The sequence below is a fragment of the Haliotis asinina genome, chromosome 16 (genome assembly GCF_037392515.1).
Source record: "Haliotis asinina isolate JCU_RB_2024 chromosome 16, JCU_Hal_asi_v2, whole genome shotgun sequence".
Lineage (NCBI taxonomy): Eukaryota > Metazoa > Mollusca > Gastropoda > Lepetellida > Haliotidae > Haliotis > Haliotis asinina.
Window position 1 is genome coordinate 21,452,587 of NC_090295.1, and position 25,490 is coordinate 21,478,076.

Here is a 25,490-nt window from a genome sequence, read left to right on the forward strand (position 1 = left end):
AGCTGTTGTACTTTAGCATCTCAAAAGATATCAGGACAACTGTTATACTTTTGTATTTCAGAAGATATCAGGACAGCTTTTACACTTTACTATTTTAGCAGATATCAGATGAGCTGTTATACTTAACATTTCAGATGATATCAGGTCAGTTTTTTTATGTCAGCATTTCAGATGATATCAGGGCAAGTGTCCCAATTTAGGATTTCAGATAATACAGATAATAGTAGGACTAATATACTTTAGCAATTGATAAGACATCAGCATAAATGTTACTCTTTTTTTTCAGGCATCAGTCGGACACAGCTGGTTGTGATATCCACATGTTCCGCCATTATTGGCACCTTCTTCCTAATTGCAGGGATCCTGCGAGTGAGGTAGGTACAAAACATTAACCCAGATCCACTGTTAATCACATTGCTTCTGTAGCTCTCCATGGGACTCGGAAAGGTTCATTTGCTTGATGGTGAGCAAGTGAATTCTCACTGAACCCCTGCTGGGTGGTTGGGCATGTGCAGTCAAGCTGGTACCTTGCTTAATCTGGATTAAAAGGGGGTCTTTGACAAAGCATTGGATAAACCATGATATGTTGCATATAGGCATATACATGGGCGTATACACTGGCATATACATAGTTTTGTAGATGGTCATGTACTGAATCATATAATGCTGAAAGCCATTAAAAACACAGTTGGTATTTGTTGTCTTGGAACTTACAAAACTTCTATTGAAGGTTTTTTACCTGCAATGCAGAGGATGTAGGGATAAAAGGCTGATATTCTTAACCATTTCAAGTTTGATTCCTAGAACATTCCTCTTTTATGACTGTCGATGCTCAAAACTGAACCTTTGACATTTCTCGTAAACACAACCACATTCATGAAACATGTTGTGCATGTGCACCCAGGCCCATATTAAAGCACAAGGAGATGTGAAACTGAATCACGTTGAGAAAATGCCACAAGACGACAAGAATCAGGTTCTCAGTGTGCTTAGCAGCGTTTCTTCAGACATGATGACTGTCTGGCACAGACAGTAATGTGCATCCATCCACTGTTGGTCAACTCAGACAACATTTTCAGACCACCGGAAGTATATATTGCATATGTTGCATTTGTCCACAACCTGGTGCACCACCTTTGACGACAACTCGTTTTTAATGGCTTTCAGTACATATTGCATATTCATAGGTGTATACATGGGTGTATACATGGGCATATACACAAACATATATACTGGCATATGAAAATCAACATTGATGGAAACTACAAGTCTGTTAATTAATAGTGTTACCATAAATCCAAGGACTCAAAAGTTCAAACATAAAACTTCAAACAGGTCTCAGGCCTCAGCATCTGAGAAATTCATAGTGCCTACGAAGTGCAACAATCATACAGCCACCTCCTTCCGCAGCATAGCGACTAAATGGAAATTTACGGACACACTGGAGTCATCGCAGGCCAAATGTGAACCAGGCATATGAGACGCATCGATAGCTTAGTAGTCACAATTGTTGACCTTCACAACCTTGTCATCCTGTGATTCTTAACACGCCGCTGACCCATGAAGGTCCCGGGATAGAATAGGCCTTCAGCAACTCATGCCTGCCATAAAAGGCGACTATGCTTGTTGTAAGAGGCGACTAATGGGATTGGGTGGTCAGGCTCACTGACTTGGTTGACACATGTCATCGGTTGCTCGATGCAGATCGATGCTCATGTTGTTGATCACTGGATTGTCTGATCTAGACTTGATTATTTACAGACCGCTGCCATGGAGCTGGAATATTGCTGAGTGTGGAGTAAAACTAAACTCACTCACTCACTTAATGCTGGGTTGTGTGTAGCAACAAACTAAGAATAATCCATGAGAATATATTTGATATACTCATGCACTGATCTTGCAATTGACATCTGTTACAATAATGTGTTTATGAAAATAGTAGGAGAGAAAGCAAATAGAGGTTTAGTTCATTTTAGTGATATTTGAACATAGCAGCTGACAGGAGGATTAACTAGAAATTGGTTTGAGCTGTTTGGAATCAAACTCAAGTCTTCAAAATCTGGATATCTTTTCCACTCACCTACTTTCCTGGAACCATGAAGATCCGGATTAGAATTGATCTTCAGTAGCCCCTACTTGTCACAACAGACAAACAAACAAACAAAAACCCTTAGTCCCTCAACAGAAATGGCAGGATGGTTGCAAGATACAGTTATTTCTTCTGAATCGAAAGCTGAACAGTTTTTGTCTCATCTAGTTTTCAAGCACTACTAGAATGTGAAGAGATTAGGTTCTCTCTTACCTAAAACCCCATGTATGAAAACATATTTGAGCCACACAGTGACACTAATATGCTTTTGTACTCTGGATAGATTGTTTTATTGGTTTCTCTCTGGAACAGAATATTTTTTTTCTTAGAAAAAGGCAAATTAACCTTCAAAGTAGAATGTTGGGTGATGAAGCACTTTGTATTTGAACGATGTCCAAACAAACGCATCCCTCTGATCAAGATCCCCTTCAGATTCCATGGAGCCATCTTGAAATTTCTATCACATACTACCACTGTGCTTTTGAAGTTCCTGAAGAAATAAATCGCCATCTGCAAGGAGGTTGTTCTGTGATTATCCCAACTTGACATTACCTAGAATTTAGTTTTTTCATACCGTTCATTATTTTCTTTGATGAAAAATTGTTTCGCCTTAGCTCCTGCCCTCTTGGTGCCAACTGGTGGCATCTTGATCAAGTTCCTTTAAGTTTCATAAAAAATTCTGTTTCGGATTTTTTAATTTGGATTTTAATTTCTAGTTTATGACTAGATTTTAAACATTTTTTGTATTATTAAAATGTAAATCCCTAATTAATATATACTGTTCAAAATAAATAAAAGATCACCTCATTCTTTCCCTGTTACTACTGCGGTGTGGTAGCCTTGAGGTTAAAGCGTATGCTCGTCACACTGAAGGTCCAGGTTCTTTCCCCACATGGATGCAATATGTGAAGCCCATTTCTGGTGTTCCTTGTCATGATGTTTCTGAAATAGTGCTTAAAGCAGCATAACACCATACTCGCTTATTCTTATTCCTTCAGCGAATCTGTCAGGCGAGTCAACGGACCACTGGGAGTGATATGCAAATTATTTTATTTTCATTTCAAACGTTTACATTTCAGTTAAGTCTTCATTTTTTGCAGGACAATAAAATAAAATAAAACTGCAATTATATCTCTTGTTTCCTGTCATTCCCATGACAGTCATGATTTAATGTGGCCGGCACTATAATTTTTAAAATAGGGGTTTCTTTTGAGTAGCATATCATATGTATTTGTTTTATTTGAAATGTCCTCATGGTTTAAATATAGTCATGGAAACAAATAAAGGAACATATGAAAGTACAAGTGTTCCTTTATTCTTTTCCGAGTTTCTTCACGAGGTATGAATTGAACTGTGGGAGATATTTTGGAAATGAGCAAAGGTACACTTGTACTTAATGTGTTCCCCTTTTTGTTTTGATGAGCACATAATAGTTCAGGACAAATGTCAACTTTATCACACTGCACTTGGATGAGTGAGTGAGTACAGTTTTATACCTCATTTAGCAATATTCCAGTAATATGGTAGGGGACACCAGAAATGGGTTCACACGCATGGGGGGGAATTGAACCCTGGTCTTCAGCATGATGAGCAAACGCTTTAACCGTTAGACTGTCCTGATGTCCTCAACACTTAGGGGAAGAGTAAACTGTACTTCTTTACTTCACCTAATCAGAGTTGAAGCATTTAGTTTCTTACTTAATACTTTATGGGACCATATTTTTATGCTAAAATTTGGGGTTTTTTATTAAAGGCCAGACCAGTTATATTTCTTCTTTTACAGATTGTTTAAAAATGAAGAAAAAAAATGAAATAAAATTTCCCCTCTCAAAAAATAAAATCATAATGTTTTTACTAGCTAAAATGTATATTAACTAGAAAATGATTTTCTGGATTTCTTTTTGCCCAATATACACTTCACTGATTGCCAAAAGTAAAAGACTTTGAGTATTGTGAAGGAATATTATTCTGATTGGTAATATTTTTTATTTCCCTCCTTCCTTTTGGCTTTCCAAGGACAAAAATCCATAAAACAAGGCCTAATGTTAAACTGCAAAAGATATTATTATTATGATTTATGAAGCTGATGTAGCTATTCAATATTTCAAATTAAATTAAATCTGTTTGAAATATTACCTATATCAAAGGAGTTACACAAGTAGAGATTATTTACTGAGAGCAATTATGTTATAAATAGCACATGTTGTCATTAAATATTATATTACACGAGCTTGTTGGATTCATAATGCATAAAATGTTATTTCTAACATTTGATATTTACTGAAAGGAAAGCACAACGGCAATATCTTTATCATGTTATTCTGAAAAACTTGGTGTGGTGGGATTGGCTAGTGCTTAGAACATTTGCTCATCATGCTGAAGACCCGGTGAAGATCACTCACTCACTCACTCACTCACTCACTCACTCACTCACTCACTCACTCACTCACTCACTCACTCACTCACTCACTCACTCACTCACTCACTCACTCACTCACTCACTCACTGATATTCAAGTTTTGTTTGCACACGAGGACCCAAGTTTGAACTGATCTTCAGTAACCCATTCAGTGTAGGGATTGGATGCTTGTCGTAAGAGGTTACTATTGAGATCAAGTTGTCAGTCTCACTGACTTGGTTGACACATGTCCTGTATCCCATTTGCGTAGATTGATGCTCATGCTATTGATCACTGGATTGTCTGGTCCAAACTGGATTATTTATTGACCACCGTAACATAGCTGGAATTTTGCCAAGTGTGGCCTACAACTTAATTCACTGACACGAATAATTTGTGTTGAGTGAATCAACCTTGAAAAACCATACCTTCTAAAGTGTAATTGGATGAGTATGAGGCTTCAAAACACTGTACACTTGAAGGGAATGAAACCCAGAGTTTTAGCATGACAAGTTAACACTTCAACCACTGACCTACACCACCACCCTAGATGTACTGGGGATGTTTTGGATTGAGGTTCATTCAAGCAATGAGATTAGGCAGATATTTTATTAATGTTTAGGATCGAAACTAGTTCTACACGGCGATTTCATTTGTTTGTCCTTGGGTTCCTTATACCAAGTTTATCACATCTTCTTAATTATTGACTAGAAACAACTTGAATCAATATGAACCAACAGAACCAGAAATGTATGTGTACACAAAAGAAACTGATGTAAGAAAGCAACAATTGTATTCTAAAACGTACTAGGTTTACAAATCAATACAAATTACTCAGAGGAATTGTAGTGGTTGTTCAAACTGAGAGACAAAATGAACTATAAATAAATATGGTAATGAAGTCAGTGATGATTATATTCACCCAGACTTGGTACAATGTACAGGAATGATTTTTTAATGGATAGACAACTTCTTTGTTACAATGAATGTGATGTTTTGGTGTAGATGCTATCACAGTTATCAAACAAGCTGGCATCTTCACCAAAACAGTCACATTCATTTAGATAAGGTACGACTTTCGATACAGATTCTTTTATCGCTGACAATGAAACAAGAATCTGTATCGAAACATGGTATCACCTGAATAAAGAGTTTGTTCATCCTTATCTGACTTTTACGGAAGCGCTGAAGGGACATGAGTATGAGAATTTTTTTAATATATATTTCGTGTGCACGAGATACTAAAATGTGCGCACGATATAATATAGCGTGCGCACGATATACGAAAGCGTGCGCACGTTATACGAAAACGTGCGCACGATATAATATAGCGTGCGCACGATATACCAAAGCGTGCGCACGTTATACGAAAACGTGCGCACGATATAATATAGCGTGCGCACGATATACCAAAGCGTGCGCACGATATGATAAAGCGTGCGCACGATATAATAAAGCGTGCGCACTATATAACATAGCGTGCGCACAAAATGAAAGGAGACACGTATTTTTAAATGTTAAATCGTGCACACGAGATACTATATCGTGCGCACGGTATAGTATAGTGTGCGCACGATTTAACAAAGCGTGCGCACGATTTTACATAGCGTGCGCACGATATGATATAGTGTGCGCACGCTTTAACAAAGCGTGCGCACGATATAGTATCTCGTGCGCACGATTTAACATTTAAAAATACGTGTCTCCTTTCATTTTGTGCGCACGCTATGTTATATAGTGCGCACGCTTTATTATATCGTGCGCACATTTTAGTATCTCGTGCGCACGAAATATATATTTAAAAAATTCTCATACTCATGTCCCTTCAGCGCTTCCGTAGATGTGAGTGAGTGAGTTTAGTTTCATGCCGCACTCAGCATATTCCAGCTATATGGCGGTAGTCTGTAAATAATTGAGTCTGGACCAGACAATCCAGTAACCAACAACATGAGCATCGATCTGCGCAATTGGGAACCGATGACATGAGTCAACCAAGTCAGCGAGTCTGACCACCCAATCCCATTAGTCGCCTCTTGCTGAAAGGCTCTAACCCAAGGTGGATTAATCTGTGATGTTCTAGAAACTTACTTCCCGAATACTCTTGCCTCCTTGTTATAATATTCTAATATGGTACTGATAACTGAATCTTGTGGTGATGTGTGTTCCTGTTAATAGAGCTTAGGTCACAAATCAGCTGAGGTCCTTGGTTGGGTTTGGCAGCTTGACTCCTGAGAGTTTCTAGGACACCAGTCCTGCACCACGACTAAACACATGTGACACATGTAGTCTCACCTTAGGCAAGTGTGTTTGTTCCAAATCGCCTCTGTCCAACCAGCAGAAAATGGGTACCTGGTGGGATGAGTCATGTGACTGTAGCATGGGTAAAAATGTTGTGCTGTTTCTGCATGCTTTGAACACCACCTTTTGTGTTGTGAAATATTTCACGGCAAAAGAGAAACAATGAAATACAATTATAACATTGACATTGTATACATTGTACCCATCTGGGGAACTGAACCTAAGTCTCTGGCATAATGAAGCAATGCCTTAACCCCTTGACCCACTGCCCTTTGTATTCACAGGAAAAGTGAAGTCAGATATTGTCTTGAACAAAATTAGTTCATGTCAAAATAAGGAACTACATTGGGCATTTTTGTCACTGATTTTCTTCTTATGTCTGCCTTAAAAAAATTTGAAAGCTGTACTGAAGTCTTCAATGTTTTACCATTGACTGTTGATTGAACAATTTCGGAACATGAGTAGCATAATGCTCTTTGGAGTGTTACTGAAAAGAGCTGGCTCGATTGTCCATAAAATGTCATGTAATGTAAACAACAACTTAGGTTCCAGCTGTTGGATAATTGCTGAACACAAAGAGAAAGTTGTCTGTTGGAAGTTTCGAACAGTCCCTCTTGTCATTATAGCCTTGAGAGATTTTTGTTACTTATGTAATCATGAGTGGGGCATGGCGGGTGAGCTGGCTGAGGCACCAGGCTAGTTGATCGTGCGAGCTTGAGGTGCCAGGATTGAGTTTACCTGTGACCAGGTGTAAAAACTTTGGAGTCATCTTTGTGTACAGACTCTGTGTTATCACAGCCCTTAGCATACAGTAAACAACCCTGTGGCCTTAAAAGAATCCACGAATCCGTTCTTACATGACCAGATGAGGCCACATGAATATGTGCAAATTACCTCTAATGCAGGTACACCAACGTGCATTAAACTTTGACAAAGTACTGTGACTATGTGTCCCAGTTCACCCAGCTGTGAATGGGTACCTCGTAAGGATTGGAAAGTCAAAATAACTTGGTGCACCTTGTGGCAGCAAGTGTTATATGAACCCCAGGGAGTTGAGATTGATAATAAAATGTGCCACTGAGATTGATATCCAGTGATTAAGGTAAACAGTACTAGTACCTTGAGCATACACTAGTGTGTGGATATGTGCTGTATAAATATCCAATAATAAAAATAAATAAAAAAAATTCATTGCCATTTTCAGGAACTACTACAAGCGGTACCGCCAGCAACAGAGACAGGCAAGTCGACCAACATTCCGTAGCTGTAGTGTTGCCTTGCGTAACTCAACCCCTTCCAACGAGCAGATCCACCGGGATTCCCTCCTCAGTAAATCCAGCTCAGTCCAGGTGGGTCGACCTAGGTAGTTCTAGTGCTGGTCATCGAGGTCACCCCAGCCTGGAATACCCCGGTCACGTGAGTGTGAGAGTGAGTTGGGTTCAGCACTGCCCGAAACAGTACATGAGTTGTTGAGGCTTCAGCTTGAATATTGGCCAATGAGTGCTTAGGTCTTTACTGGGTGAGTTTTACGCTGTCCTGAACAGTATTATCAGTTGTTATGGCATGTCAGCTTGAATATTTGCCAAGGAGCGTTCAGGTCTTTGAGAGATGTCAGCTTGAATGGTGGCCAAAGAAGGCTCAGGTCTTTGAAGAACTGAGATCAGCACTGCCCTGAACAACATGTTAGCTTGAACATTTGCCAAAGTTTGTTCACCGTCTGCGAAGAGTTGTTCTTAATGGTTAGACATCAACCACTTTGTCGAGACAGATTTAACATGGCCCTGAATGGTATGTCAGCTTGAATATGTCAATAAGGTCAAAGAGTGTTCAGGTCACAGAATGAGTGACTTGGATTTAACACTCTCCTGAACAGATTTATGTTATCATGTCAGCTTGAATATTGGCAGTAAGGCCTCAACCAACTGTTAAAAATTCATAACCAGGTTTGTGAAGCCACTCCAGTAAAAACAGGACATTGAAACATGTGCTAAAAAGCAAGGATTGTGGTCTAAATTTGCAAATCTTGGAATCAAACCAGCAACTCACCAATACTGGCATTGTGGGTGGCATTTTGAAACAGGTTAACCCTTTCCAGGTTCAAAAGTCATTGTGCATAGTGTTCTGTCATAGAGACCCTTAATATAAGAGAGCATATACAAGTCTGTAATATTTGGCAAGTCTAGATGACTGCAGTTTAAAGCCTCTTTTCTCCATTTTATAATATTCAGTCTAGATTATTTAAGAACTATCTTTTTCTGTAAAATATGTTCATTTCAGAATCTGGATGTCAGTCTGAGTAATACATCCAAAGTGTAAAACCTTCAACTCACTGGTATTGAAGTTGTTATGCAACAAGAAACACTTATTTGAATTAACACATCCTCAATAATGCTTGTTTCAGTCATGAAAGAACAGTGTGATTTGATTGGATAGCTTATCTGAAATTGGCTCATTCAACCCTGAATCAAGAGTGGTAGTGGATCAAGGGTTTTACTGAAACATTACATCCTGAGAGTAAACATGAATGAATCAGAGTGAAACAGTGTAATGTGATTGGATAGCTTATCTGAAACTGGCTCATTCAATCCTAAATCACGAGTCATAGGGATCAAAGGTTTTTTTACTTAAACATTACATCCTGAGATTAGAAATGAATGAATCGACTTGCAATGGTTTTCTTTGCTTCCACAGAGCAACTTCACAGGTAGAGGCACAGGTACCCAGTATCCTGCCAGCCAGTCATCTCGTGAAAATTCCAGGAATAATTCTCCAAAAGCATATGCTGATAAAACTCCATTACTTGTGGTGACATCCCCGTCTGAGACAACCAACGCCTCAACACCAACGGTGTCCCAAGCATCACTGCAGAGTCCTGAAGACCATCCTTCAAGGAGAAAGGTACTGGTCATATGACTCCCAGATTATCAGCGATGTTGTAAATGTAGTAGATGTAGCTGTTCCTGACTGTTGTAGCTGATTGTAGCACATATTGTTTATATTGTCATTGAAACTAATGTGTTGGGTTTGGATATATAGTAAATGTTCTCATTAAATTTATGTATTTTGTATGTGAAAGCAGATTTTGTCTGAATTTAAGTGATAAAGAATATCTTTATAAGAGGCTAGGAGGGTATGTTTGTTGAGGTAGAGTCACTGGGTTCATTTCACAAAGCAATTAAAGCGTCTTGTTAGAGTAACCCCCATTATTTAACAAATTCTTTCAACAGTTGCAGTGTTTCTGGCCCATAGTAAAGTTTTGGCAAATGTTTTGCGACTCTGGGGAGATGTTATTCATCGATAATTTAGCTATGTCATGTTATTATAAAATCTGGACCAACCTGACTTGTCATGGTTGAGGCTACTGTAGGAGCATGGCTTTCATGTGCAGAAGGGACGGCAGGGTAACCTTGTGATTAAAGCTTTGCTTGTGTCACCAAACACCCAGGTTTGATTTCTTGTGTTGGCATAACGTGTGAAGCCCACATTTCTTGTGTCACCCATCATGACATTGCTGGCACATTGCTATAAAAGGCATAAAACATTACTCACTCTCTCCATACTCTAATACTGAATTATAGCTGTCCTAGCTTGACATGTACATGTATATCACTGTATGACACAGAACTTTGGTACTGGTTTTCAGCTGCCATGTTTCCCACCCATTCTCATTGATTAGTTGGCCTGTCATTGGGATGACATCTGCAACACCATCCCATTTAGCACTTAATTCAGGACTGGATCACCTGAACAAAAATTATTTTCCAAAACTTCAGCTGTTCTTTTCCATGAGATTAGAGCCAGGCTGAAAGTATAAGACTGTTACCCCCTAAGAACAGATTCAGTTAGGAGCCAGTCTGCCAATGTGGAGAGATTAATCTCTGATTTTCATATTGATAATTCGATTTCGATCCACCATTACACAGTCTAGCACATAAACAGTGCTGTGTTGTCACATTCCTCTGCTTATCAGACGAGGGTCAAGTACACACCTCTATAGCTCCAACGTGACAGGCAAAAGCTGAATTAGGAAGTCTGACGTCCCAGCTGAGCCGCTAGACATCTGATTCAAGCAAAACAGGATTCAATGTGTCAGAAATACGTCTGCTTGTAATGCAAGGAGGGAATTTCCCTGCTGGGGCATTTCCAGAGATTTTATGAGAGCTTCTCAATGACAGTTCAGCAATTATTATTTGCTGTCAGTGCACAGGAAATACTGAAATTGACTTCACACTGTGTCCCTGTGTGTGATAAAACCCTGGGCTACAGTGTGAAAACTAGTTATTATGATGTTCTATTGAGACTCCAGCTGAAAGGTAGTTTTATGAGAACGTAGTGTATGCGTGTCATGTATATTCACGAAGCTCTAAAATGTCATGAAGCAACGCCTACGCCTTAACTGGTTTCAGCTTTGGCAGACAATTTTATGTTAGGCGTTATGTTGTTATAGGTTTTCTCATTTGCTTCCCTGAACAATTTTGAAAATATATGTTTCCAATTTAAAATTCTAAATTTATCACAAAAAATCTTTTTCACTGTCAGAGAAAGAATGCTTCATGTTAAACATAACGTGTGTAAGATGTATGATATTGAAATATTGGTTTCAATGACAATGCCATTTATGGTCACGTAGATGTTTGTAGTTGTGTATTTCAATAACATTATTTATTGGATATTGTCTATATTAATACCAAGCATATTAATACTGATGATATATATTTAAGATACAATTTCATACGTAAAGATTGAATTGATTTCCTTAAGAAATTATCCAGTTCGGTGAGTTTTCAATCCACGTTATATGCTTATATTATGCATTGTTATGATATATCATAGTTTATCATAAGGACTGAAGGAATATTGGGTTTATACATTTATACATTTTCAGTTCAAAATTTTCTTGTGTTTGTTCGATCCATATATTTGTACGTGCATTTTTCTTGCAATGCATTACAGGTAACACCAAAGTCTGGCAATTTAGTACCAAATTTAGGCAGTTTTGTCGTTTCACGAATATATTACCTAAATTTGGTCATTTTGTTTGACGATGTTATCAAATGTGTTGCTTCCATAGTTTACGTGGTTGTTGCAATGCGTGACTTGCCCAGAAAACATCAAGCATTAAAAGACAATCATCGAAACACACTAAAAGGCTAGATGTTATTAATCACATGGTCTTGAAACACAAAAAAAATCCGTTTCAGCACACTTCATCCAGGTCACTCCCTCAATTACATATCCATTAGAGCACACAATATATTGCACTAAACATTGTGAGCTTAGTTTAGTTTTACGCCGCACTCTGCAATTTTCCAGTTATATGGTGGCGGTCGGTAAATAATCGAGTCTGGACCAGACAATCCAGAGATCAACAACATTAACATAGATCTGCGCAAATGAGATACGTGTCAACCAAGTCAGCGAGTCTGACCACCCGACCCCATCCGTTTCATCTTTTTCGACAGTCATGGGATACTGGAAATAAATTCTAACCCGGGCTTATTTCCAAACCAGAGCGAGACACTATCAACATTAAACGATTCTTATGTCAGTACTTTGATGTATAAATAGTAATCTGTAAAAAATGATTTAGGTTTAGGCAAATGGGATACGATGACATGTGTCAGCCAAGTCAGCGAATCCTGTCCACCGATCCCGTGAGTCGCCTCCAAGCCAGAACAGGGACGTTTGGGAATATAACAGACAAAAACTGAACTTTTATCTCAAAGTATATATCGTCATTTCACTGATGGCATTATTGCAAAACAAATAATGGGTACCCGGTAGGAAGAATGTGGCTTTTAACTTTCAAGCGTCCAACACTTTGAGTGCATACATGCCTTGGAATTGATGGTATAATTCCAGTTACTCTGGTCCATTGCACTGGGGTATTATGTGTTTCCGGTAATTATTGAGCAATGGACCTGTAGGTACACCGTCAGCGCTCGTAAAATCCCCTAAATCATCATCATCTTCATTATAATCAAGCATGTCTTGATCAAACTCGAGTGCTTACAGGCCGCCGCCATACAGCTGGAATACTGCTGAGCAGTATTAAACAACAAACTAACCAATCATAATCTAGCTCACGAAATTAGACAAGAATCACAGCGGACGAGTTTCGTATTACTGCAACCACTGTTGACTTGCTTGATAAGTGTGTAAAAACTCGACTTACGTGTTTATTTGTTTATTATCTTATTGACAGGTTTTGATATGCAACAAGCGACGGAGACCTTGATATTCCTTTCAGCTTTAGAACCCTTCTTGAAATGTATTTTCAGTTAAGTCACATCTATTGTTTTGTTCGGTTTGTGCACAATATTTTGTTCAGTTGAGTTCGATGTTACACTGGAGTGTTTTCACTGTTTCTTTTTCCGTTTTCTAATATTTACAAAGTGGCACACAAATATTTAATCTTCGGATAAATATATATTTCTCTGAAAGTTCGTGTTCAATGAGGGAATTAAACAAAACGGTCGTATGCCAGAATCACCACACAAACTGGAATATCCTTAATTTTGAGCCTAAATGGCGAAAGAATGTCAAACAATGCACTTTGAAAATGGGAACTGCTAATACATTTTGACAATTGCAATGACTTTATCGGATTTTTGTGTGTGACAATCCAGCTCATTGTCACTTTATACAGTTTCAGTTAACTGAGTAAATGCCAGTGAATATGCTCCAAAGAATCGTGCTGTTTGATATTGCAGTGTTGTACATTGTGTTGCAAAACTCTAAGATCTTGTTGATACGGTGTTGTCATATCAAATAGATTTTAATACTAAAACGCTTGTTCACATAATGTGTTTATTGTCATGTATCTGTACACAAGTGTAAAACGTATAATTACGTTGTTCAACATAACGTAGAGTGTAATTGACTAACATTTATATATCTGATAATATTCATGACACAACTACCTGACACATCTTTATAATGTGTTTTGGTCAATGTTTCAGAATGTCAAAACACCCATTACCAACGAAGATGACAAGGAAAATAGTCCCCTTTTGGTGAACAGTGACGACAATCACATAGACATTGGACAAATATCCGATGAGGGATATATTGAAACAATACTCAATAACAAAGGCCCAGTAGATAAACAAATGGTAAATGGTGACAGTGAAAGACCCAGAACTGTCCCTGCAAATGATTCTTGTCCAAATGTTAAAGAAGTTAGTAATGCACCCGACACTGAAAGGGGGATAACTCGGGACGGCCTCGTCAACAATGCACCTAAATCAACTTCCGATGAGCAGACAGGGCCTGTCCAGTCACCTGAACTTTCCCCAGGAACCAATGAGGCCACTATGCTTATCCCATTAGACCCAACCACCAATGAAAATGCTGGATTTGAAGCATCCAACTTTGGATTGACCCAATCAGATTCCAGTTTGTCATCATCCAATCCGGCCTACGCTTACGGAAACCAAACCGAGTATTCCAATGGCCTCAGTCATTTCGAAGAAATTATGATCCACGGCCAGGTTTTCAGTGATACCGCTCACAGAAATCCCCGTTTGAATCCCGTTCCAATGCCATCCCTTCGCAGTTTTTCAGAAAATTCCTTTGATTACGGAAGTGGGGCGAACACTGCATCAGCGGGCGCCCAACCGGCCTCATCAAGGGGAGATCACCCTGCTACCATGATGAGAAGCATGTCGCTAGTAGACGCCTCACCAAAGGAAAGGAAGGAAAGACGACTGTTGAAAACTAACTCGGTCGTTGGCGACGTTGCATCAGATCTTCCAGTCCACGGACAACTAAGTGGCCCCAAACCTTCAGAACAATCGGAAAATTGTGTTTCCTCTGCTCCTGCTCAACAGAAAATGTCGGCTCAAGCAAAGCGTGAGCTCTTTGGTTGTGGACAAGACACAAATATTCAATCGAGTGGTGAATTGTCTCGAGAAACATCAACCGAGGCCACTCCGCCAGCCACCATCACCAAACACTCGTCAGAGGAGAAAACAACGTTTTTGTGACATTATTTTTCTATTCTTCGTCATTTGTTACTGTTTTCATGGTTTTAGAGAATGTCTTGATTATAATGAGATACGTTAGCGGGAATTCTTCTCAAGGGTGAACCGTAGATTGCTGTACATACTTTTGCAGAGAATCGTTATTTGAAATTTCAGTGTGAATCAGGATTGTGGGTTTTACATCACTTATCATCCGTGTAGGTTGTGAAACAGAAGGAAAAACAGACCAAATGTAGCGTTACAAGGTTGGCCATATCGTCTTTGGTGAGTTGTCTCCCCTAGGTGTGCTAGACACTTGAGTTCAAAGTTCAGTTCTATACTGATGAGGTTTCTTGGTTTGTCTGTGCCATACTCTTCACCAAAATGTTGAGTGAGTGAGTGAGTTTAGGTTTACGCCGCACTCAGCAATATTACAGCTATATGGCGGCGGTCTGTAAATAATCGAGTCAGACCAGACAATCCAGTGATCAACAACATGAGCATGGATCTGCGCAGTTGGGAACCGATGACATGTGTCAACCAAGTCATCGAGCCTGACCACCCGATCCCGCCAGTCGCCTCTCATGACAAGCATAGTCGCCTTTTATGGCAAGCATGGGTTGCTGAAGGCCTATTCAACCCCGGACCTTCACGGGTATATAAATAGTAGACGTCGTTGACCCGTATTTTTCTCAAAGAAGCTAACGCGCAGTGTATTTACAGTGTTCGCGATAGTTTTTATGTAACAGCGCGTGCAAAAATATAGTTATAAATATGTATATCAGAATCGATGAGTCTCAGAACACGCACGCCAAATATTTTTGCGTTCTTTTGTCATTTGTTGCCGTGAAAAATGCAAGCTTCTGCGTTTTCGCGAACACTGAGTTAATGTATAATGTTTAAGTTGGAAAGCACCATTTCGTTCATTCACTAACGGGATCAGGTGGTCAGACTCGCTGACTAGGCTGCCACATGCCATCGGTTCCCAACTGCGTAGATCATGCTGTTGTCACAGAATTATCTGGTTCAGAGTCGATTATTTATCGACCACCGTCATTCAGCTGGAATACTGCTGTGTGCGGTGTAAAACTTAACTCACTCACTTACTATCAGTTTATCTGTGGGATGGGTTAATTACTGTCAGTGATGGAATGATTAAATCAAAACAAGAATGCAGAGTAGATAGACTAGAACAGGGCACAAAAACAAACGAGTAGTCAAGCTTTTACGCTGTTTCGCCGGTGTCAAGGTCATCTCAGTTCTTCAAAGTTAACAGTAAGTGAGTGAGTTTAGTTTTACGCCGCCTTTAGCAATATTCCAGCAATACCACGGCGGGGGACTCCAGAAAGTGGTTTCACACATTGAACCCATGTGGGGAATCGAACCCTGACCTTCACTGTGACGAACGAAAGCTGTAACCACTTGAGTACCCCACCGCCACCTTAAACGTTAACAAATTCGAAAAGGATGCAAGAGTATTGCGCTAACAAACCAATGTACATTTCAACCGTTACTACGAGTATGTTTTGGTTCATGTTTCAATTTCTGTTAGAACCGCCTCATGGTCGTCATGGATTGCGGCCATTTAAATGAATAGTTTTACTTCTTGTGTTAAAATAACCTCGTTTCTCATTCCCACCAGCCCGAAAATTCGACCCGACTCCATCAGATTTTTTGTTATTCGTTGCATTAGAGAACACGCTGTTTTTACTTTCCAATGTGCAGGATTTGTCACACTTCTAGGTTTTGAGAAACGGAGAAAACAAAAGTTAATTTCTACAGAAATCAAAGGGTTTTGGACATAAAATAAAATGTAAAAATACAAACTGCAAGCCCTACCCATATTTTTTTTAGTGATTAAGTGATTTAGTGATTAAAAACTTTTTTTATGTGGCCTTGGAGAATATGCTTGCGTCTTGGTTTGAGGAGTGGTATCTATGAGTAACGCACGTTGTATCCCAATGGAAGAAATTAACGTAAACTGGCTCACACACTGTCATCATTCGTGACCAACTCCTGGTATTCCGGGACCAACTTGAAGGTTGCGGAAAGGGACGAGTGATGACGAATGCATACGTATCAAACCACTTGACCAGGGTGATGAAGGTCATAAGACAAGACTGATAAACGCCCACTTCCAATGTTTTAGAGAAACCAAATGTTTTGATTTTATGGGAATGTTTCAGGTCAGGGTGAAGAGAGAATAATTAGCGTGTATTGTGAATAAGAGGTAAATATGATGAAACGGATTTTCCGAATTTCCTGTGAAAGGCGCCACCTTCGTAACTGGAGACCATTGTGCCATTGTACCATTGGACAAAGCGATCCTAAAGTATCGGCAAGGTGATCTAAAATCCCAGAAAGTTACAAAGACTCCGACAGTTCCCGGTGTTAAGCAACGTTAGCTCTCGAGTGAGTGAGTTAAAATTTTTCTTCGCTTCTGCATTAGTTCAGCCATATTGTCCGAATATGTGCAGGTTCGGTCTCGTCGCTCTATGACTCCCTCACTCAAGAGCTGCCGGTGCTCTATACCGAGGACTGCCGTTGACGTTGACATTGCTTTGTGCCATGATACCTTTCACCCGAGACTCATTTCGAGTTTCCCCAAGGAAGGGGCAAGTCTTCATAGGCTCTCTGATTGGGGATAATTTGTATACTGGTTTATTCGACCCGGTCTCCTTTCGGCGTGGAATTGGCGTCCTTGTCTAATTGGCGTCCTTGTCTAATTGGCGTCTACTGGAGAAAATACATTACCCTAATGGAAGTTTGCTTATGTTTTGTTTGTGGCTTTGTGACATTTTGTTTGAACTGAGATATGCAGGAACGAAGTAGAGGCACCTGTTGGCATCGACTCCATATTTGTACAATAGGTCTATCCCTTAAGTACCTCATGTTGAGGTGTCTTTTTCCTATTTTTGATGACTTGTTTGTTTCCTAATTCTGTCGCTTGAGGATTTACGTAAAATAGACCTTATTGGAATAATACACGAGCGTATTGACAGCTCTACATGACATCACGTTTTTTATCTTTTGTGCGAGAAATAATACCCATTCCGGTAGTTACTGTGGATAATTTGTCTGCTCTTTAAGAAAAATACTCATTTGGAAGAGTGTGATGGGTTTTACGTCACTTTTAGCATTTTCAAGACGAGAGACATCAGAAATGGGCCTCACACATTGTGTCCATGTGGTGAATCGAACCTGGGTCTTCGGCATGACAAACAAACATCACCACAGCTCCCACAAGACGGGATCGAGTCATCAGGCTCGTTGACTTGGTTGACACACGTCATTGGTTCCCATTTGTTTGGATCGATGCTCATGCCGTTGACCACTGGTTTGTCTGGTTCAGAATCAATTATTTACCGACCGACGCCATACAGCTGGAATATTTGCTGAGTGCTGCGTAAAACTAAACTCACTGACTGTCGATCCTAATGTTGGGAACAGAGGTGGGTTCCTCAGGCAGAACTAATGTTTTGATTATGTTCATAGGCCTGTATGCGTCATACCCCTACCAAGTATTTCGTAAAAGACACTGTTTCACTTCGGTCATTCCTCTCATTTCAAACAGCATCGCTGTTCATAGCGTCGTGTACATATACATGAACTCAAACATATCCCTATCCTGTGAAAATTTTCCGGTCTTCGGACTGCCGAGTTGAAACGGATTGTTTAATGTGTGCTAAATCAGTTATGTCCTCCAGTTGTTGACTGTCTCATTGGATAATAGTATTTCAAAGCAGGAATATAACCTCTCAGCGTCATCACGTACATGAGGAATTACAGTAGAAGTGAGTTAGTATTGTTTTACGCCGCTTATAACAATATTCCAGCAATCTCGAGGAGGGGAACTCAAGAAATCCACATTAAGAACATGTCACTTGTGAAGTAGCAGTCTAAAGTACATGTAGTTGCAATTCCTGTTAGAATTTCTTGCTCAGTCATATCAGTCGGTACGGTAATACAACAGTCGAACACTGTTATGGCGAAAATATATTTCGTGGGTACAATGTGTGAAGCCCATTTTCTGGTGTCCCTCGCCGTGATATTGCTGGAATAAAGCGGCGTAAAACTAAACTCACTCACTCACTCACTAAATATTTCGAGTTGTCCGAGGTTCAACAAACCCGAAGTGAAGGAGTGGGTGAGTGAGTGAGTATGGCTTCACGACGCTTTAACTAATATTCCAGCAATATCACGGCGGGTAACACCAAAATGGGCTTCACACATTGTACCCATGCGGGGAATCGAACCCGTACGTGAAGAGCAAAGGCTTTGACCACAAGGCTACCCCAATGCCTCGGGACGACCGTATGTTTAAAAGAATTATTCAGGAAACAATTTCACTTCGAGACAACGGGATGTCAAAATTCGACCCAACAGTGTTTGACTGTATTCTGGCTCAAAAATATACATACCCATTCAGACAAATGCTCTACATGGGAGCATGGCTTGAAACGTCATGTGCTTCTTATCAGACGACCTTATGTGCACGTGCAAAAGGTGCAGAATTATTTTGGGTCCTGGTGTGCCTCGATATTAAGCCATGTTCGGGACGCATGCAGCTGTTGCGGTCTTAATTACTTTTAACAGTATTTTGTTTGTATAAACACTTCAAGGACTTTGTCAGCATTTTAAGGGGAGGGGAGCAAAAATGTACTTTATAGTCAATTTTACAAGATTCTTCTTTCAGATTTTAAATTCCTTTAAAAATACACGAATTCGTGTTTTCGCCTGAACATAACAAATTACTTTGTAAAGGGCACAAACCCACCCTAACCAATCCCGACCCATACTCACGTATAACATACAGTCACTTTAAACAGAATCTTTTTTGCAAGAACACCATGACTACACGTCGGTGTGAGAATATAGTGTTATTGTTACTTGTAACTCGGACATTTGACATTTGAGAAGTTGCAACCGATTCTTTAACCTTTCATTGGTCAACTAGACAAAATTAGGCCGACCCCACTATCGCAATACTGTTTCCTGATTGGCTGGTTATAGAACGAGCGGGATTTGCGTTGAATTGTTGCTCTGATTGATGTTACCGATTTCGTCCCGTGGTCTACATTTTCAATGTTTCCTTAAATATGCAGTGAAATTATTGTTATTGTTGATTTGTTTGTTAATCTGAATTTATTTCAATATCTTTTTGCGTTTGTGGGGGTACCAAAGTAAAGTCTGTGTGCACTCGTTAGCATCCGGATTTACACAATTTGCACACCGGTCAGTTTGCACACCGGTCAAATGTACTTCGAATCCATAACATATACATTAATTTGTGACGAACCAATTCATGATCAGATACAAATAGTAAAACTGCACATTGTGCGAATTTGTAAAACAGGAGCAAATCGAAGTGAATGCTTATCCCAGAAGACGAAACTCGATCTTTTTAACTAGAAAATTATCATATCGGTAGCTCAGACAATGAAAATACATATCTGTACCTCAGAGCTAACGAAAGTGTAGACACGTCATCGCCAACAAACACATTTCAGGATGAGGAAGTAAGTTAGGAATTCGCCAACAAGCCCATTTATGACCTTTCTGTAAATTAGGAATTAGCATACTGATGAGTTAGTTCTCACAAGAAACGTGATTTTTTTTACTGATAGTATAAAATCTAGATACATAGCTGTGTCACTGTCCGGTATCTGTCAGAGGTTGCGGCAAATATGTTCCGAGATATGTAAAGATTCAGTAACATAGTACATGCCATGTTGACATTGCAGACAATTCACAACTTGCTTTATTATTATCATTGAATAAAGTCTCACACCCCTGTTTGTCTGTTATTATTTATTTATTCTTGGATATTGATGTTTTAAAATTAGATGTAGGTTGTTTGTTTATTGGTTTACACAGTATTCACACTGTGTAATGAAAGCGTGTAGATAGTCGTTGGTTGGTGTTAAACGCCATACTCGGCAACATTCCAGGTACATGGTTGCGGTCTGTAGGTAATCGAGTCTGCAGCAAACATGCTTTATTGCAATTACCGTCTAAGCGACGACAACCTCCTGATTGTCGAAACACGATCGCAGAAAATCATTTCATTTCAACACGAAATTTGACATCCTCATTTTAAGACGAGCCTTTACTTAGGTGTCAGTTCTGAGATGCAGTTACTTTAGGCCTTCAGTCACAGCGCAGGATTTACTGTTTCAGTGATTCTTCAATTATCGTCGAAAAATGAAACTGTACATTTTATATTGAGTTGCGTTAAAACTGCCCTTTGCGCTGAATGTTTACTTTGAAGAAACTGCCGTTTTCCATTGAATTGGTAATGGAAACGGTAGTGGATCCCTTTAACATGCAGTTTGAGTTCAAATGAAGACTTGTTTGGAGACTGACGTTAAAGGTTCCTAAAAATAACAACAGCTGTGCAGGTCAACCGTTTGTGAAAAGCCTCGACAGATCCAGTGCGTGCCTCGGCGTCAATTTGTGCGTGAGAACGTGTTACTTGTTTCGTCTCGGTCAGTGAGTGAGTGAGTGAGTGAGTGAGTGAGTGAGTACGGATTTACGCCGCTTTGAGCAATATTCAAGGAATATCACGGTAGGACACCGAAAAAGGACTTCCGGTTGGGCATGACGAGCGAACGCTCTGACCCACCATCCCTCAGTGAGAGTCAGTGTCAATGAGACTCGTTTTGGAGTGTTTAAATACACAACCAGACATTTAATATAGATTTTACTGTTAATCTTTTCATGCATGCAATATACAAGACGGAGCCATTTGTGGGACAATGTTTTAATTGATGAGAATTGTTACGACAACTGATTACGGAGGATGTTTTGCGATATGACACTTCAGCTTTAGCTTGGGTACAACACACATACTTATCACTTTGGTGGGTAAATATCCCAGGTAGTCACTATGATGCATAAGATTTATATCAGCTGGCCACTATATAATACTTTCACCAAACAGTAAACCTGTTAGATCTGTATCACTTAGGGATGTCCTACCATATCACAGTGACATGCTTAACGCAAATGCTGTTAAAAGAGGTGTTGTCGTAAAACTCACTCACTCATACTCATACGATGTTGTTGTGGGTGTACGATATTGACAGATATCCCAGATAGACTCTACACATTGTTGACCCGTGAAGATCCGGGTTAGAATTGGCCTTTACCAACCCATGTTTGTAGTAAAGTCGACTCACTCGGGCTCGCTGACGTGGTTCACTCATGTCACGTAATCCATTTGAGTAGATCCATGGCCGTGCTGTTGGCCACTGGATTATCTGGTGCAGACCTGATTATTTACAGACCACAGCCATATAGCGCCCAACAACCAATCAACCAGCCAACCAACCAATTGCAACTACAGATTGTCTCAACCAAAACGGTCCGAGATCTGCATCACTTCCAGACTGGCTATCCGACACTGAGTGTTAGCGCAGGCGCTGCAGAACCCGGGAACCAGGCTGCACCACTTCGGGGGTATTCTCCAACATTAATTATAAACTGTCACGCTGTGATAAAATATACAATACTGTATAAAGGGACATTTTACCAAACTCACTCACTCACTCACGCATTCACCCACTCTGTCCATTGTTGACATTTTCCAGAATACACGATGTTCATACACACACTGTGGTAGCTATAGCATGTTGATATAACACATAGTCACTATTCGATGTTGATATACACTACAGAGTGTCATTATTTGATGTTTGTATATACAAACGGTCGCTATACGATATATGGGGTTGATACCATTCGATGTTGATATACACTACAGAGTGTCATTATTTGATGTTTATATATACAAACGGTCGCTATACGATATATGGGGTTGATACCATTCGATGTTGATATACACTACAGAGTGTCATTATTTGATGTTTGTATATACAAACGGTCGCTATACGATATATGGGGTTGATACCATTCGATGTTGATATACACTATATAGAGTCACTATTCGATATTGATATACACTATATAGAGTCACTATTCGATATTGATATACACTATATAGAGTCACTATTAGATGTTGGTAAATACTACAGATTGTCACTGCACGAGGTTGATGTATTCCAGATTGTCCCAGTGTTGTTACAGAAAGCCACTATTGGATGGCAATGTCGGCGCAGTTGTAATACTGTTCCTGTCTGCCCCGACCCAGGCCACACCCAGCGGCATCGCACCCCCAAAAGTTACCTGGTCAGGAAAAAGAAGTTACGTGAAATTTGATGCTAAAAACAAAGAAAGTCTGCACAATATCAAAATACCTTTGACTTGTAATCGCAACCGAAAGTGCGACCTTGAAGATGATGCACAGTGAAATAATTATTGCATATCGAAGAATGTTCTGGTTGTACTGTTCTGTCAGGAGACGGAAAGAGACTTCAAGGACGAGAAGACATTTAAAAAGAAACGTGTTGCCATCAATTTCTTTGAAGTAGACTATAAGCATGCAAATTTTGGACAAATTTAAATAATTTAATTACTTAATAACACACAAATCTGCAAGGAGGCAAATAATCTTTTACCTGTATTATACTTCCACTGCAGTATGCACTGTTGACATCTGACCCCAACCGGAAGTGACACCTGGACGACCTTCACACCGGTACCCGTGGTAAGGTCATATCTTGTTCTTCCGTCCGCCATCTTTAGTATATGTTGGTCGAAGCATTCATGGCTGGCTGCCCTGGTGACGTCATTGTTTTCACACAACCGGAACTCGAAGTAGCCTTTGTGGTTGGCTGTCAGGTTAATCTTTACTGTGACGCTACTTCCGGCGGTGTAATGGCGTCCGATTATTCCCTTGGCGAACTTGCCACCGGCCTCGTTATCGCGTGGAAGACTGTCCCATCGATCCCCACAAACCCCGCATCTGCCGTTGTTCACGCTCCACAGTACCTGGAACACATGGCAAAGGTCAGATACTTTTACAGGTGTATTTTATTAATAAAAACAGGGCGTGGGGGATGGGGTGGAGAGGGGTGTTGTGTGTGTGAGAGAGAGAGGGTGGGGGTGGGGTGGGGGTGGGGATGTGTGTCAACGTTATATCACGGCTGTTAAACCTTATAAACAGGATCAGAGGGAATATGGGATTCGAGCCCCCAACTACAGGTTCCTGATGTTTCAAAGGGACGCAAATGTTGATATCTACGACGTCACTGCCTATAGTGCGAAACGTATCGAGTGTTTAGCGCCAAGAAATTACGGAAAATTATGATCCAGGCAAGTCGCAATAAGTACTCGGTGATCAGTTCTGATAAAAACAATCCATTTGTAGAAAGTTATGTGTCATGCCAATTTCCATACCTTCATGGCACAAAATCAGCCAGTGGTAATCTGGAAATGGAAACAGGTGAAAGATTAATTCTTCCTGTCGGAATCTCATATTTGTCCAGTGTAGAACGGATCAACCGTGACCAGTGACTGTACACCCAAAGTTCCAGGATAAAACAGATTTCCGGAACTGACTGGCTCACCATTTGCATGATGCGACTTGCGGATCGAACCATTGACCTTCTTCTCTACAGGCAGACATATCCACTAGACGACAATCTAAAGAAACACAACTTACCCCAAACCCACCGCAAAACAAGCCGTTGTCGTTGTTGTTGACGACGGCTCCGGTGATGTTTTGCCGCCACATACTAGAACGTGCAGGGGGTTCAAACATGTAACCATGGCAACGGATGACTTCCACCTGACCAGCGATAACCAACAGTATTACTAGAGGTACAACACCCATATCAAGGAGATGTTAGTGATACGACAGAAACTTCTCGGTATTACTTGGGTAGATCCTGTCCATTAGGCTTATATATACCCATGGCACACAATAGACCGGGGTGAGTAAGTATATTTTGGTTTCAAATTTCAACATATTATGCTTAATATCCGATGACCGCGACAAGTTTCGAGCCTATTTTGGAAGTAAATCCTGTTTGCGGTCAATTACCGGATAAATCGGGTGATTGCGAAATATGCTGATATCATGAAAGAACTTGACTTAAAGCCCCTCTTGCCTTTTCTTTTGTAAATACACTATATACTGTGTAGAGAATGGACAGTTTACAAATGAATTAACAAAATAAAATGGACAAGGTAAAACATCACGAAATAATGTATTTGTTCTGGCAATCACAGCTCATACATAGCCTTTGTTTTCGACAGGATGAAATATAAAAAAAAAAATCGTAAAGTATTTGCGACGTATATATCCCCCCTCCTCTTGCAGTGAAAGCACACGCACGCACGCACGCACACACGCACGATTAGACACACCTATATGCTATAGTGAGTGAGTGAGTGACTTTGGTTTTACGCCACTTTTAGCAATATTCCAGAGATATCACGGCGGGGGACACCAGAAAATGGGCCTCACACATTGTACTCATGTGGGGAATCGAAACGGGTCTTCGGCGCGACGAGCGAACGCTTTACCCACTAGGCTACCCCACCGCCCCGATATGCTATAGCCTTCTATGAATCAAGACATGCAAATATCACCGATGTTACTTTATCGTTTAATCGAAGAACGTGCATTTAACGTACACTTATGAAAATCCCGTAAGTTGGGGTTTAATGCGCAGATTACTTATGGTGAGTGAATAGGGGTGGCGGGGTACTCTAGTGGTTCGATCGTCACACCGAACAGTCGTGTTCCCCATGAACTTTCTACTCGTGCGCAGTCTACATCCTCCAAGCCAACCTGAACTTGTTTTATACTCTGAATACCAAGTACCAGGCAGGG

The 25,490-nt window shown here is 40.1% G+C and overlaps 2 protein-coding genes across 3 annotated transcripts in view; one reads left to right on the forward strand and one right to left on the reverse strand.

Moving 5' to 3' along the window:
* The window catches only part of LOC137268253 (uncharacterized), a 140,956-nt gene extending 123,195 nt beyond the window's left edge, over positions 1-17,761 (forward strand). For both annotated transcript variants that reach the window (XM_067802792.1, XM_067802793.1), the window contains exons 4-7: positions 287-374; positions 7,990-8,134; positions 9,477-9,683; positions 13,748-17,761. In XM_067802792.1, the coding sequence (XP_067658893.1) occupies positions 287-374; positions 7,990-8,134; positions 9,477-9,683; positions 13,748-14,773 (1,466 nt within the window). In that variant the 3' untranslated portion in view covers positions 14,774-17,761. The remainder of the gene's footprint in view (positions 1-286; positions 375-7,989; positions 8,135-9,476; positions 9,684-13,747) is intronic.
* Positions 17,762-21,496: 3,735 nt separating this feature from the next.
* LOC137268259 (uncharacterized) lies at positions 21,497-24,531 on the reverse strand. Its single transcript, XM_067802801.1, has 3 exons — positions 24,315-24,531; positions 23,269-23,641; positions 21,497-22,936 (listed from the first exon to the last, which is right to left on the reverse strand). The coding sequence occupies exons 1-3, from the start codon at positions 24,483-24,485 to the stop codon at positions 22,845-22,847; spliced, it is 636 nt and encodes a 211-aa protein (XP_067658902.1). The 5' UTR covers positions 24,486-24,531; the 3' UTR covers positions 21,497-22,844.
* Between the last annotated feature and the right edge of the window lie 959 nt (positions 24,532-25,490).